Source organism: Solanum verrucosum, unplaced genomic scaffold, assembly GCF_900185275.1.
Source record: "Solanum verrucosum unplaced genomic scaffold, falcon-dt-bn FXZP01000217.1, whole genome shotgun sequence".
NCBI classification, from domain to species: Eukaryota; Viridiplantae; Streptophyta; class Magnoliopsida; order Solanales; family Solanaceae; genus Solanum; species Solanum verrucosum.
Window position 1 is genome coordinate 692,644 of NW_026020032.1, and position 16,960 is coordinate 709,603.

The following is a 16,960-nucleotide window of genomic DNA, read 5'->3' on the forward strand; positions in this document are numbered from 1 at the left end:
CTTAGTATGAAGTGGTTGTGGAAGTATGCAAACAACAACCAGATGTTATGGAGGAAAGTAATTGGAGCTAAATATGAAGAAGAGGACAACTGGATAACTAAAGAAGTAACCACTCCTTATGGTGTTAGCCTCTGGAGGTCCATCAGAAGCTTGTGGAATGAAGTTAAAAGTAACTCAAAGGCAAAAGTAATGGATGGAAGTAAGAACAGATTTTGGAAGGACATTTGGCATGAGAAAGGCAACATGGAAGATCTCTTTCCAGACATCTACAACCTAATCATGTTTCAACAAAGCACTATAGCAGATCTTTGGTCACCACAAGGATGAAATTCCATTTTCAGAAGAAACCTTAATGATTGGGAAATAGTGAGAGTTACTGAATTTTTAAACACTGTGAACACTTTCATTGGACTACAGTCAGGTGAGGATAAATTGTGGTGGACAGGAGATGACAAGGGAGTGTTCAAAGTCAACAAATCCTACAAGGTGATGGATCAGACAGATCAACAGTGCTCAAGTTGGCCTTAGAAGCAAATATGGAAGAGCAGAATCCCTCACAAAGTCTCCTTTTTTGTCTGGTCAATGGCTAAGGAAGTAGTCCTTACACTGGACAATGTTATGAAGAGGGGGAGAACTTTGTGTTCCAGGTGCTTCCTATGTGGTGAAACATCTGAGACTGTTAACCATCTATTTTTACATTGCAAGTACACCCATCATCTGTGGAGAATATTCCTAAGCCTCAAAGGCATCTCCTGGACAATGGCCAGGAAGGTGGCTGAGGCATTACTATGCTGGGAGGAAGCAGGTGTACATGCTAAGGACAGAGGTAAATGGAGAATTATCCCGGGGGCTATCTGGTGGCTGTTTGGAAAGAAAGGAAAAGAAGATGTTTTGAGAGAATAGAGAATAATGTGCAGAAAGTTAAACTAAATTGCATTTTACTTTAGTCTTTTGGTGTAATCAGTTATACTCTAATGACACTGTCTCTATTATGATGTGCTAGACTCAATTTAGACGTAGAGAAGTGAAATCAGGAGTACACTTGTATATAAGGTTCGTACTGTTTTGTGATATAATACAAAGTTACCAACTTCAAAAATTAAATCCACTTTCCCGGTGAAATACTACATAATCTGTTCTTGGGAAAATCTGAGCATATAGTTCTTGCACGAGGAAATAACTTGCTCCAATTTTAATAAAAATAAAGAGTGGTACATATATGTTCATATACTAGAGGATTACAAAAAAGAAAGAAAGTTATGTACATATACTAGAGGGGGTGGAAATGGTAGCTCAAGTACAGATGTCAAGCATAACATTTAGGCCCATAAACAATGGATACTTCTTCAGTTACTTTGAATTACTTTGAAATGTGCTTGTGAGGTTTCTATAATCTTTTACTCTATTTGACTGGCCTTTGTCCATTTAATTTAGCTAAACTAGATGATGGATGGTAGATGTTCTATAGTTGTGATCTTTGATGGATTCTAGATGCATTTTATTGTATTTCTTAGAATCTCGGGTGAGCTGCGAAGGGAGTAGTATGCTTAATAGTTGCAAATGCCTTTTCTCTTATTTTGATTCACTATGAATGGTGTAATGAACATATTATGGGTTTGTTTGGGTGTATGGAGAAGGTGCCTAAATCCTAGTCAATTAGTATCATCAAGTCAATGCACCTCTGTATCCGTAGTTAGAGGATTTGTCAGAATTTTACTATTTTTACTCTGGCCATTGACATGCCGCAACCCTTCTTTCTTCAAAAGGTGCCTCAAATGATTACACGTGTTACCTTCTATTGCTTATCTCATACTTGAGCTACCTCAATTTCGTTCGACCCAATTGTATGAAATATTCTGGTTACTTGTTTGTACTTTATTATCTTTCCTTTGGGAAACTGTGGTGGTTTTCTTGAACAGAAATGTAGAAGGAAGAATACAACATTACCATTTCCAATAAAAAAAATAAAGAAATGTAGAAGGAAAGATGTTCCCCAACTTGGTAGTTTTTTAAATTGTTTTTGATGCATCTCCCTTCCCAAGAAATTTCCCCTCATCGTGTGATAGTTATTTGAATTTCTCCCAGGCTTCTGTGGTGATGGGTTATGATGGTTTAGATGACCTGATTGATGGCAACGGAAGTGAAAAACAATCTGATATTCATCCTGATGGAGGAGCAGTTGACTTTGATTTCTCCTTAATGTGTAAACAATTCTCTTCAATCAGGTTGGGCTCTTCTCCACCTGTTGAATTATACGATGGGACAGCATCCAACCATGGAGACAGTGGGCTGTGGGCCACTAAAATTTGTAGAGAGTTTCTGTCTAGCTCTGTGGGTGAACAATTGATCGATCCTGATTCACTGTATGAAACATGGCATATTTTGTATTCGGGAGCTACTAATATGGATTCGACCACTTATATTCCTGATTCTTTGGAGACAGAAACAAGACAAGACTTGCAGTTCACTGTAGATAAACCTTCTAACCTGCCTCAGCATGGGGTCAAACAGAATGATGGATTGGTTGAAGTAATGCTTGATCAATCTGTTAGCTTTATTCCTGGGCTCAGCAAGCGACACTCTCGTCAGCTGGAAAACTGTGGCTTTCACACAGTGAGACTTGGAACCATTTAGCCTACTATAATTTTGCTCTCAAAGTCACAACTCTAATAATCATCTGGTATATGTGTAGTCGCGCAAATTGCTGCAGCATTTTCCTCGGACATATGTTGATCTGCAAAATGCACAGGTTGGAATCGAGGATGGGCAATACTTGATTTTTATTGGAAAAATCAAGTCCTCAAGGTGAATTACCATTACAGAAGTTCTTACTTTACCTTTTATGCTTTGCAAGAAGACTAACTGTTCATGATTGATTCTAATTGTTTTGAATGTAAGATATTTCTATTTCTTTTTAGATTATGGAATAGTTAGCACTATTTTATATTGGATTGAGAAATCAGTTTATCAACTTCAAAACTTCGGGATAATGGGCCTGCCCTTCTACCTCTCCACTCAGATTTGGTTAGATAGCCTCATTTTGGACTTGTAACATGCACCTTTCACATATCCCCTATGATTAACAATGACTACATTCACCCAAAGGTGCAACCGTGCAAGTAGCACATGTTGAGGATAAAATGAAATAAGGTTGCTTGAGATGGTTTGATCATGTCTTGCATCGACCTACAAATGCACCAGTCCATACATGTGAAACTTTGGTGAGTGACACTGTTAAAAGGGACTGGTTAGCTATAGATAAGGCACAATAGAGAAAAATATCTGTATATTTTTATAATTGTTAGAGATTATTATTATTATTATTAATAATAATAATAATATTACTATTGTTTTTAAATATCTAAAATTTTCATTTCTATTTAATTTGATATGATGATGATATGAGTTGAGCTTAAATTAAGAAGTGAGGATTCATATAGTCGACCATGACTTATTTGGTCTGAAACCTTACTGTTGTTGTTGTTGTCTTCCTTTTCTTGAGAGGGTGTTTAGGATCTATCTGCTGTTTCTAATAGGTGTTTACTGAATAATATCAAGTTTGCTTGGAATCTGTTGTTCCTGTATTTTGAGTGAAGTATTAATTGATTGGTACCCGCTGCAACAGTAATATGGTCTTAACAAATAGCTCCTAATGGATAAGTTAGATTCTCTTGCTCTCACTGGTGTATATGCTTTCACAATAATGTACATCTGCCAATACTTCAAACTTCAAATTTAAAAACAATCTTTGTTAAACTGAATAATTTTCTTTTGTATTTTTCCATGCAGGGGAATAAGAGCTAGTTATTCTTTGTCATTCCTTGAGGTTGTTGTTGCTTGTGATGTTGTAGATAATGAGTCACCATCAACTTCTAGGGATGGTGGTGCTGATTTAATGAGTGATAAAGCTGATAATGGAAGGAAGAAAACAGTATTTTTACACTTAAAAAAGTTTTTCCGAGGCACTCGCTTCACGTATCTACCTTTTCTCAAGAGCCTAGAGGAGAAGCAAAAAGTTGGAGACATTGTATGTGTCAGTGGTAAGGTGAGTTGATCAATCTTTAATCCATCATTGAAGGAATTTGATGAATTTGTTATTATCTTCTAGCAATTTTTAACTTTATTGCTAATGATGACAAACTTTTACTACTTATTGCACAAGTCACCTTTTAAGCTAAATTGGATCTGTTATGGTCTATAGCATGATCTGGAAACAGTTGGTTACTTGTTTTACTTATATCATATATATGATATAGCAGTTTCTGAGAGTTACCAAAGCTAAGAATTTGTTTGTTATGTCGTGTGCGATCTGATGAACTTTCTCATAGGTAACTCCATATTATGGTTGCAAGTTGAATATCAAGTGTCAAATAGCAGCTTTAGAGATCCAGGCACTTGTTTTGAAAGTCAAAAGGGGCAGAGTTTTAGATTTCTTAGTTTCCTACTCCTTATTAATGAGAAAAAGGATAGATTAGATTCACTATTCCTGTTCATTGTCTGAGTCTTCTTAGTTGATTAGCACATGGGTTCTATAAAGGTTGCACATAATGACATAATTGTAGGCCGTTATGTGGAGCAATCGGTTGTTTATGGTTGTTATGAATACATGTCAGTTATCATTGTAGCACTGCGTCTTATTTTGTTTTTCTAATTTCTCACATATTGTAATCTGTATGTTACTATTTGAAAGGTGCGGATTATGAGGTCAAAAAATCATTACGAGATGAGGGAATACAATATGGATGTGCTACAAGATGAAAAGGATCCATCATTTTGTGCACAAGGGAGGCCGTATCCTATATATCCTTCAAAAGGAGGTTTAAGCTCTAACTTCCTTAGAGATGTGATTTCAAGGTCAGATCTCAAACCCGAGCTACTTTGTAGTAGTATGTGCAAAATGGTATATTTAAAAAACCATTTCTTGCCATTTTTGTCATGAGAAGCTTATCTGTTTATGTTCATTCTCACATTTGTTTATTTTGTTCTAGTTTTACATGCATTTATGTAGTATGTTATTAGTAAGACATTGCCTAAATAAGGACGACTACTTTGTTTAAGGCACATGATGTATGTTGTTGATTCCAATGAACTTGCTTTTAGTTATTTGAAATTGCTCAAAAAACATTCGATTTGTGTAAAATGACGTTAAATTTTCATAGATTGCATGACATAACAGGAAGAAAAACATATGCATGTATCGTGATGATCTCATTAACCTACTTTAGTTTTTTGAAGTTGCATAGCATTTATCGGAATAAAAGAACTCTAAAATTTTCATGGACTGCATGTGCAGGAGAGTTAAAGACAAGCTTAGAGCACACAAGTGCAAAGGACATCTTGAATAATATTGAGAATTGAGATTTACCATTGCTACTTATTCATCTGTCAAATGGTGTAACTGAACTATTCTAACTGATGAAATGTAACTAAATAATGCCTGTAATACCACTAGTATTAGCACTCTACTCTTTGTAGTGGTCTGACAACTTCCTTGTTCTTTTGGAGGTAAACATGACATAAGTTGATGAAATAAGAGTAATGAAAGTACATAGCTGAACAATACTCATGTATCAGATGTGGACTCGGCCTTCTTTTAACTAGTTTCTATGTCCCAAATTTGTCGTTGTCAGCAGCTGTTTTCTGACCAGCTTCCTTGTAGTGTCTGCCTGTAGCAACTATTCCAGCTGATCTCATGATGTTGTCTTGAGATTTAATTGTTTTCTTAATTGAAACATGGACATAGTTTCTAGCTGTAAGTTGTTAAATGTGTTTTGTCTCATCTTGCATGATTAATTTGTTTATTGCTTTTTGTAATTTTGATTTAACTGTGTATCATTCTTCTCAAGTATTTTATGCTTTCTTTTAATATTTAAATAGAGCCTTAAAGGTGCTTCCATCCAATATTGATCCTATACCTGAAGATCTTGCTCATGATTTTGGACTCCTATGCCTTCATGACGTAAGTTATTGCTTTCCTATGGCTCGTCAGATTTACGTTGTCTTCTATTATTTTATACTGCACCATGTATACTGTAAAATGAAATGATGTGTATGGTGTTGAGATTTTACGTCTTTTTTGCTGGAAATAGTTGCTTGTATCATTTCAATGGAATTCTATGGCCCTGAGACAGTTGAAAATGAGATCTTTTAGGAATATACATTTATTGCTTGTCCTATTTTCTGAAAACAAACATGATGTGTAACATTCTTTTGAGTGAAACAATGATAAAGCTGAGGAGGATAAGGAAAAAAAGAACACAAGGTTTCTTGTTATTTTCTGTACAACAGACTAAGAAATAGAACATATGATATACTTCTTAGTGCTTTTTTCAGTTACTTTATTTTAGAACAAAATTGACCTTTCTTCTCTGAGAGAAAGTTGGGTTAATTGGTTAAGGGTGTAGTGGTACAATCAATCTTTTCCTGAGAAAATACACGAGTTTTCTTGAATAACTATCAAGAAGCTGATGAAGTATCTCCTGTTTTACTTACTGACACCTCAAGATCTCACTGTCTGATCTCTATAATAGGCTTTCTATTTCTTGTGGCTCACATTTCCTCTCCCATTGGTGAAGGATGATCTTATTCATGGTTGAGTATTTTGCACACTTAAATCATCGTCTTATGCTTGTGGTGTTAGAAAATTAGAGCTGAGACTTTCTCCTTTAGTTTACCTATTGACTTACAAAATTCAGGATTTAGCTCTCTTTGTTCAGGCTCAATGGATTTTTCTGGCATATTCTCCACTCCTCCTTTAGTACCACTCTCCTAATAGTAATTTGGAGATTCTCCAGTCTCCTTTTTCTGATGCTTGTATCATGTGCAAGAATATTAATGAGACTGCTAAAAATCTTTTTCTTGGGCACGATTCATTTCTCGGGCCAAGCACATGAAAAATGTTTTGTTAATGGGTGATGGAGGGACTCAAACCCAGAAGTTTTGTTTGCTTTGGTATGATGATCTGTGCTAACCACCTTATTCAAAAGCTTAATCATTAAAGAAGAGACTTTTATTTATTTCTATGTCATCGACAACTCTTTTTACTCCCAATCTCCTTTTTTATTGAGACTGATTGTTTCTTTTTCCTCTTGTGGCTTTACAATAAACAGGCATATGCAGGAATTCACCAGCCAAAAAGTGTAAAAGAGGCTGAGTTAGCGCGCAAAAGGCTTGTATTTGATGAATTCTTTTATCTTCAGGTAATCATAGTTTTGGATATTAAAGGAGCTAAATAGCTTCTTAGTTGTTGAATTCAATTTCTACATAAAGGAAGAACTAAAATAGCATAAAGAACGTCCGAATTTAGTTTCTCCACTCTTGTGAACTGGACTTTAGGCTGCACTTTGTCCCCCTTCCTTCTCTTTTCTTTTTTGACTTTGATTCTTCAATTATATTCACAATTTCACATGATGCTGGAACAGTCACACTCTTGTATTAAGAAGTATCGTTCTTGGGCCTTTATTTTGTTGTGATGATGGGAGGTTTCAACTCTCTTCTCCAAAACCATACCTTGCAAAGCTCCAAGAGATTCCAGTTCTTCCTTTGTTCGTTTTTTAGAATATCGTGCTGTTCTAAGTTTCAAAAAACAAATGCTTTTGTTTTCTTGACCACCCTGGCACTCGATGACTGAAGAAAATGAGATCATTGTCCTTTAGGATTTCACTCTGTTGTGAGATTTAATAGCAAAATGCTTTTGTTTCTGCACCATCCTTCCACCAATGACTGAAGAAAAAGAGACATTACTTCCTTTCAGAAACACTACTAGGAAGAATCATGCTCTCTTAAGCTGCATCATCTTGCCCTCTCATCCTTCCTGTCATCATTAGTACCTGCAGTCTAACTGCAACTTTTTATTTGGGTTCATCCTTTTCAGAGGTAGCTAGCCTTTGTCATGACTCATGACAAGGTGTTAGTCTCCCTTAGTTTATCATAGAGCACCAGAACTTCTCTCCCATGTTTGATAATGATATCCTGTATAAGACTTTGTTTGCTAGCAGCTACTCCTCCATCATGACCATGGAATATAAATCTTATTTAACTTAGTAGGCGTTTGGCCATGCGATACCATATCACGATATGGTGTCGTGAGATGGAATCAGCGTTTGGACATGCGATTTTACGTTGATTTCATCTCATGATTCCATATCATGAGAGGTGATACCATATTCTCCAAAAACCATGAATGGTGATTCCATATCATGATTTGAAATATTTTAATACAATAATTGATCCATGAGTTTATATTTTGTTAAAACAACCCCACATTTATATCTACTAACCATTTGTTTCATATGTAAATAAAATTTATAATCACATCATTACTTTTTAAAATTTATTGTTCTCACCAATATAAAATTTATTATCACTTTAAATTTGATGAATATAAATGATAAAGTAGAAATTCATTTGGTGAATCTAAATGAGAACGAAGGGAGTAATACTTTTTTGATTTTTCATAATAAAAAAAACCTTCTTAATCTTATGACTAAGCATAATATTGATAAAAGACAATTTTCATTGGCGGTGCCGCACTTTCTTAATCTTAGTATTTGCAAAATGTTCGTTCACATGACTGAAGGATATCAAGTCCAATTGATTGAAGACTTGGGAAAACTTGATCAATTAGTTATTAATATTTAGTCAAGTGGATTAGTTATAATTTTTTTGATTAAATTTTATTAGAAGTGTTTTTGACTCAAACTTGTGGTAACTTTTTAAAATTTCGTTATTCAATAATATTTAACTAATGATTTTTCTTGTAAATAGTTAGAAGTTAGTGATGTTTGTTAATTTTTATCTTAGTGCATTTAACTTCTAAGTTAATATTTACTCACTAATGTATGTTTTTTTCTACTTTATATGTTATTTGTAAGAGTAGTTGAGAGATATGAGCATATCAAGTACAATTTATGTTCAATTTTTTAAATTAAATTAAAGTTAGATGAAACAATTATTTAACTGAAGAACAAATAACTTTGTAATAATTTATTATGCGATTTTATAATTTTTGTTTATTTGATAAGATTGAATAAACAATTGGGACTATTTTAATAGTTTTATAACTTATGAGATTTTTATGTTTATGAGAAATATACAACACAAAAATTTCATATCGCATGTCCAAACAAACCTTCAATTTCATCTCATGATTCCATATCATGATACCATATCATGATTCCATATCATGATACCATATCATGATTCCATATCATGATACCATATCGCATGGCCAAACGGGCCCTTAGTAAGACGGAGGGATAGGCATGGAGGTAGATTACACCTCTTTAAAATAAGGAACTTCAGTTTTCAAACCCTTGCTGTATTTTGATTTTTGAGTAGTAGATATCTTCCCCAAACATTGATATTAGAAAAGTAAAACTCAGTCGGGAAAAGAAGTTCCTTTCTTGGGTAACATGGCAAGAGCATTGTTTTTGCACCAGATGTCTACAGGAAACATGCAGCACAAATCTATGATTCCATCAAATACCTTTATTGCGGGACCAGTAGTATCTCTGTTCCCACTTTCTGTATGCTTATAAGAAAATCAACTCTTTCAAGGTGCTGTAGGACCTAATTGAGCTACCCATTATGATTTTGGTATGAAGGTTCTCTCTCTCTCATCTGAACTTGATTTTTTTGGTAACTAACTATTTTGTTACCAAAGTAAGGAACTGCAACTCAAGAAAGAAAAACAAAATTGTTCCAAGATTGAACATGCTGCCAGTCATAGTATTAACTATTCCCACTTCTACCCCATCTCCCAGAATTAATACATCAAATTTCCATATTCCACTCTCCTAACAGCGTTTATCCTTGGTACAAATATCCAGTGCATATTCCATTAAGGATACAAGTTCAAATCATCTAGCCTTCTGTTTAGTCTAGACTTCATTTTCCAAATATACCCTGTAATTCGACAGGGATCTGCCTGAACATGTATGTTGATTATAACGAAATGTGACTTTACCACGGTCAGTTAGCTTCTGGGAAATTTAATAATATGCACATGAAAATAGAGCCACAATAACCGACTTTCAGATTTTGACGCACAATAAGAGACATGGATGCTTGTGTTCTTACAAAAAACAGACATGGATGCTTTTCCATGATCTCATGGCTTGGGATGCTGTTAGTATCACTCACTGCTTTCATTATCTTGCAGCTTGGGCGGTTATTCCAAATGCTTGAAGGTCTTGGTACAAAAGTAGAGAAAGATGGATTGCTGGATAAGTATCGGAAATCTGAATTCAATTTGATAAACACAGATGGATGGTCCATGCTGACTAAGAAATTTCTGAAGGCTCTTCCATATTCTCTTACACCCAGTCAATTGCGAGCTGCTTCAGAAATTATTTGGGATCTAAAGCAACCTGTCCCAATGAATCGTCTACTACAGGTAGTGAGATGTGCTTTACTGTTTACTTGCAAGTTGTTTTTTGGGGTGGGGAGGGGAAACTATTTTTGGTTTTCATTCATTTCTTCTAACATCACATTTTTCATTCTTATTACACTTTTCATTATTCTTGGTATTCATTCATTTTGATGTGGATCACCTGGAGACTGGAAAGAGAGAAATATGAGGGTTTTTGAAGGAGTAGAAATGAGTTTTGGGCAGTTGAGTAGTCTCCAATCCCTTATTTATTAGTTGTGCACCCATGTAGTTCGGGGATGTATAGAGGATTGGGCGTCTTTTGTAGGGAACCATATCTTTTTGTAGATCTTTTTACTCTTTGGCATACTTCTTGTATACAGACACTGGCCTTTTGATTTTATGAAATGAAACTGTTTACCTAATTATAAAAAGACACAAATGATTTTATCGGAAGGTTAACATGGCATCTGCATAAATTAAAAACAACATTTTCCTAGTCCGTATTCTTTTTAATTTCAAGTTTTTTGACAAATTAAAATTGGCAGTCGAGTTGGATATTATACTCGCCATCTCTCAATTAATGTTTTTCTTTAACTTTTTTTCTCAGATATCAACTGAGAAATGATGTTCTTGCTTCTGAAATAGAATTACTTGACTTTCTTTTGGAAGACTAGAGTTTTTTTGCGGATTTGAATGGGTGTTTCAAATTTGCTCACTTTTTCAGGGTGATGTTGGATGCGGGAAAACTGTGGTTGCATTTTTAGTATGTTTGGAGGTTATCAGTTTAGGTTACCAGGTTAGTCAGCATTAATATTTTTTTCTGCATTAGCTTGTGATTTCTTTGTGGCTATATTTCGCTTTGTTTTATTAGCTATGTTATGATTGTTAGTACAAGTATCCAAAAAAAGAATTTGGTTTTCATACATCCCTTCTAGAATACAAGCTTGGAGCTATAAACTCTTTCGGCCTTCTAACTACCCAGTGCCACATGTACTAATTGCTAAGTTCTCATCTTTAGGCAGCTTTTATGGTCCCAACCGAGTTGCTTGCTATTCAGCATTATGAGCAAATTCAAATCTTATTAGCAAACATGGAAGCGGCAGAATGCAAACTATCAGTTGCTTTATTGACTGGCTCAACATCTACAAAGGAATCACGGTTGATTCGACAGGTAAGAAATCTTAAAGCAGCACTTCAACTTTTCCTTATTAAATGGTTTTGGCCACCATTGATGTGGGAATTGGGATATCTTTAAGCAAAAGCTGCTTTGCTGACTTTGAAATGCAGGCGTCAAATTGAGTGAAAAGGTACCTATTAGCACAGTGTGGCTTAAAAGGTAGTGAAATAGAGAAACACATGTGATTTTAGTCTAAATTTTCTGTAGTAAAATGTTCTTAAAGGAGAACACAAGAATGAAGAGTCAGAGGACAAAAAGGTTTCTGGAATCAGCATGAGTTTCTTGGTATTCGCCTATAAATATTTAAAGCATGATAATTCTTAGAAAACATGAAGCACTAAATTCTAACTTCTATTCTACTTTTTCATGAGTATAGTGTAACCTTTGGTGGTTGATAGTTACATCTATCTCGAAAAACATCTTGCTAACGGACCTATAAAAAAAAGAGAAGCCAATTTCATCTATTTATTTATTATTGTTGAATTATGAACAGTCTCATCTCAGAATTTAAGTTGTTAGAAGGGAGATACTGTACTTTTATTTTTCTTAGGTTCGTGACATCGTGTGTAAGCCTGATTCTTTTTCTTGAGTCAGGCACCTACCAAAGATATTTTGTTCATCAATAACGAAGTCACTCGAATTTAAGACCTTTCCACCTTTCCTTGCACTGGGTATCATGTTAAGTTGTATGAATCCCCTACCTAAAAGCTCAAAAGAAAGACTAAGCTGAAGAGTTCTCCTTATTATCACAAAATCACCTATAGCTGACATGCTTTTATTATCAAGTTTATTTTACTGTTTGCCATCTGTTGGCAGGGTCTCCAAACTGGTGATATCTCTTTGGTCATTGGGACTCACAGCTTAATCGCTGAAAAAGTGGAATTTTCAGCTTTACGCATCGCTGTTGTGGATGAGCAACATCGCTTTGGAGTAATCCAAAGAGGACGATTTAACAGCAAGGTAATGTGCTTGGACCTGCCTCACCTTGATTGGTGATTGTGCATCTAAAAGTTGCTGAGGATTTCCCACTATGCAATCAAGATAAAACCAAACTAGGAATAATTACAGATCGTTCACTCGTTCTTCATCTGACTGTTTAATTTGTGAATGTCAGGTTATTAATTTTCTTTTTGCATGTAATGAAGTGGAGATCAATCCTTTGCACTAGTGCAGAACATGATATAATAGTATACTTTATTTGTGGAGTACTGAAGCTATATGTTGCTTAGATGATTGGTTAAATTTTATTAATGATAACTTGATTTACTGATGAAAACTTACACTGCTTTTATGTGACGATGCTTGATTGTGAGTTTCATGAATCAATATGATATCTTATCAAAAACATTTTGATGTTGAAAAGCTTTTGACTACAACTAACCAGATTTTGTAGTTAAGTGTGCAGCTTTGCTGATTCCTTTTTTTTTTTAAAGGAAAAAAACATATTGTGCTTAACATGATCATTTTGCAGTTATGCTATAATGCATAAGCTTAAACTGGTGAATGGTGATCTTTTTTTATGTAGATATATATAACACTTAGATACAAGATTGTCTGTAATTTCAAGGATCTGTAACAATCTCCATGCATTGTTCCCAATGCACTAATTTAAATTTGATGAAACTTTATTAAAAGGATAGGAATCCTGTGAACTAATGCACATGTTTGGTTTAACATGGTTTCTTTCTTTAACCGGGAACTGATTGAAGCCTCTATGGTCTTGCAGTTATATTATAACTCAATAAGTTCCAAGATCTCTTCGAAAATCTCAGACGATTCCTCCAAGGACAGTGTAATTATGGCTCCTCATATCCTAGCTATGTCGGCCACTCCAATTCCAAGGTCTTTGGCTCTGGCTTTGTATGGAGACATGTCTTTGACACAGGTGTGTTAAGAGTTTGTATCCTTGTGTCAATATGCTACTGCCTGTTAGCTGAGATCATTTCTGATTTCAGTACATGCTTTTAGTACTGGAACAGGAGTTGAAGTAATTTTAAGTTGTTTTTTTGCCCAAAGCCCCATCTCCATATTTTCAATTTGACTTTTAACTCTCATTTTCCGCTCACTTATATACCTTTTGGGAAGTTGCAGTATTCTTTTTGTGAATCATGTTGCATACAAAGATTTGCTATGCCTACATTTGAGCTTCTAGCAAGTGTTCAAGGGGTGGCATAACAAGATTTAGTTAGGCATACTAGAAAATTTTTGGGCAAGGAAGGCCTTTTGCTCTTTGAGTCTTCTTTACCTGGTTTTCTTGATATTATTGGCAGTTCAACTGTGTGACTTGGTTGCTATAAGTTTTAGTTTGTTGCTGTAACTTCAGAATAATCACCTTTTTCTATGTACTATTTTTCTTTGCCTGATTTCTTTTAACTACAGATCACTGATTTGCCTCCTGGAAGAATTCCTGTTGAAACATTTGTGATTGAAGGAAATGAACCTGGATTTGAGAAGGTCTATCAGGTCGTATCTTTTTCTTTTCCTTGGTCTCAGGCACAATTACACTTTGTATTTCTTTGAACTTTGAAGCATGATATTTAGGTAGTTCATGTTGGTAATAGTGATATCTACAACTCTCTTGTTCCATCTTGACAGAATAATCAGCTTTGCTGTTTGTAGTCATTATAACCTGGAGAAATGGGACTTTTGAAGTCCAAAATTTTAATCATTGTTACTATACTAAATAAGAATACAGTCAATTTGTACTTGTCAGTCATAAGCTTGATCTTGTTTCCGACATATGTTTTTGTCTAACTTCCTATAGCACTATTTCCAGTACAGATGATGTTTGATGAGTTGGAAGCAGGGGGTAAAATATATCTTGTTTATCCGGTCATTGAACAATCCGAGCAATTGCCTCAGCTTCGTGCAGCTTCGGCTGATCTTGAGACTATATCTCAAAAGTTTTCAGGGTACAACTGCGGTCTCTTACATGGAAAAATGAAGGGTGATGAGAAAAGTGAAGCATTAAACCTGTTTAGATCCGGAGAAACCAATATCTTGCTTTCAACGCAAGTTATTGAGATTGGGGTTGATATTCCAGATGCATCTATGATGGTTGTTATGAATGCTGAGAGATTTGGAATAGCTCAGTTGCATCAACTTAGAGGACGAGTTGGACGTGGAGAAAAAAAGTCCAAGTGTATATTGGTGGGATCAACCGACAGCAGTCTAAGTCGCTTGCAGGTGCTTGAGAAATCATCTGACGGTTTTTACCTTGCAAATATGGATCTTGTAATGAGAGGACCTGGAGATTTACTTGGGAGGAAGCAGTCTGGACATCTTCCAGAGTTTCCTATTGCTCGGTTAGAGATAGATGGAAATATCATGCAAGATGCACATCTTGCTGCTTTGGTGAGTACAATTCCTACCAATGACTTCAATATCTAATCCATAAGTTTCTTGATCTTTACTAGTAGATCGATGAGTTTACGCATTTTTTTATACTCAATATGTCTTATTTTCTGTTAATCAACTTGGTGTTAAGATACAAAATTCTAGAAATCACAGGGAAACAACGTGAGTTGGACACAAAATCATATTCTTTGTATATAAGAAGCATAAATTATAGCCAAAAGTTCTCTTTTTTTTATAAAAGAACAAACCACATTACACGGAGCCCTGTTTATGCTAATTTTTAATTCGATACTCTATACAGCTTAATATAACACTGAATAGCATCGAACAACACAAAATAAATACAACAAAATATAGCAAAAGAATATGCTAGCCGATAGAGAAACCAAACATGTCAAATTCACGATACATCCTCTAATCTACTCTCTGGTTTCATATTTTATGCAACATTGTCTTATTTTACCTTTTTATTTCCTTTTTAACCATTTGTACTTTTCCCCTCTAGATTACATGTTATAAGGTATTGTATGCCTATAAAAGTTTCTAGCATTTGCTGGTAACTCATCTGTTTAGTCTTTTATTCTTCTATTTGTCTTTATTATGCATGAGACAGTAAACAAACTCATCGGCATACTGTTTTGTCTCAACAACATAGTCAACTATAATAATATTCCAGACAGTGAGATCATGCACATAATCCTTAAAACTGAATGAGGACATATTTGTGTATTTTTCTCGAAATTTGCTTCATTGCTTCTGTAAGTGGTTGCAAGTGAGATGGTTTCCTTCATGGACTAAAGCTGTGTGATAGCCTCCTCCTCTCCACTTCTCCGTTTTAGTAGTATTATTTAGTCATCACGTATTTTCTTATTCTCAATATGCTGTTGCTGCACGTGTTTTGCATATCTTGATACTTTTCTTTTGAGCTTCTGTTTTTAACTCTATGTTGTTTACTTGACATCTCTGTATATTCTATTGATCCCCTCATTGTATAGTTTTTCTGCCAAACAAAACTAAGATATTATTAAATCATTCTTCCAGAAAATTTTGGGTGATTCTCTTGATCTGGAGAAATATCCAAACCTCAAGGCTGAACTTAGCATGAGGCAACCACTGTGTCTTCTAGGTGACTAATCTGCAGTTACGACTGATAAAGCGTGAAGCTTGCTACGACACTTCTCTGTTTCTAGGAATGCACTGAAGTTCCAATTATGCAGGTCACATACAGTAAACTATATAGGTCACCTAGTCTTTGCCAATCTTGTGCAAAACCTTCATTGTATATGATTTCAAGATCTTGATGTACATTAATCAATGAAAAACTTCATTTTTGTATTGTTGTAAGATGGATGTTGTTCATTTGTGTATAACCAATTTTGTAAGACCTCTTGCATTACAGCTAAGTCTTTAGAAGTGAAAGGTTAATTCTATACAAGATGAATAATGTTATATTGGGAGTGATTTTGGGTCGTTAAAAGTATTTATGAAAGTGAAATATAAATTCCATAGAACAGACTCACAAAATGAGTATTGTAGAGATATATTTTTTAAATGTCATATAAGCTAACATTATTTGTCAAACTGTTTATTACCTCAGTTAAATCAAGACACATATAAAGCACATTTTGCATACATGTTTTGTTTTTGAAGTAAAATCTCTTAGCCAGAATTGCATATTTTGAGGAAAAAATTATAAGATTTATTCACCACTTTAACTATAATACTCCATCTGTTTCAATTTTTTGTGATACTTTTCTTTTAATTTGTTTCAAAACGAAATGTCTCTTTCCTTTTTTAACAATTTTTTAATTGCAACTTTCCACATGTTTTATTTAAGGCCACAAGATTTGCATATACTTAATTAAATATCAAAAGATTCAAAAGTCTTCTTTACTTTTTAAAATTTCGTATCAAATCAAAATAAGACAGAAAAATTAAAGGGAAACTTACATAAATCTCACTAGGTTAGGAGCTAATTATTTATATACACTCTAGTTTGTAATATTATGGATTTTATCATATTTTGGTGCATCCTGATACATGTATCTTGGGAT

At 34.6% G+C, this 16,960-nt stretch overlaps 1 protein-coding gene across 3 annotated transcripts in view; it reads left to right on the forward strand.

The window, feature by feature from the left end:
* LOC125821413 (ATP-dependent DNA helicase homolog RECG, chloroplastic) overlaps positions 1–16,321 on the forward strand; it is a 34,580-nt gene extending 18,259 nt beyond the window's left edge. For all 3 annotated transcript variants that reach the window (XM_049500833.1, XM_049500832.1, XM_049500835.1), the window contains 14 exons: positions 2,086–2,613; positions 2,693–2,805; positions 3,790–4,045; positions 4,691–4,854; positions 5,878–5,959; positions 7,110–7,199; positions 10,163–10,396; positions 11,097–11,168; positions 11,391–11,543; positions 12,366–12,509; positions 13,276–13,434; positions 13,929–14,012; positions 14,331–14,903; positions 15,948–16,321. In XM_049500833.1, the coding sequence (XP_049356790.1) occupies positions 2,086–2,613; positions 2,693–2,805; positions 3,790–4,045; positions 4,691–4,854; positions 5,878–5,959; positions 7,110–7,199; positions 10,163–10,396; positions 11,097–11,168; positions 11,391–11,543; positions 12,366–12,509; positions 13,276–13,434; positions 13,929–14,012; positions 14,331–14,903; positions 15,948–16,040 (2,745 nt within the window). In that variant the 3' untranslated portion in view covers positions 16,041–16,321. The remainder of the gene's footprint in view (positions 1–2,085; positions 2,614–2,692; positions 2,806–3,789; positions 4,046–4,690; positions 4,855–5,877; positions 5,960–7,109; positions 7,200–10,162; positions 10,397–11,096; positions 11,169–11,390; positions 11,544–12,365; positions 12,510–13,275; positions 13,435–13,928; positions 14,013–14,330; positions 14,904–15,947) is intronic.
* Positions 16,322–16,960: the final 639 nt, after the last annotated feature.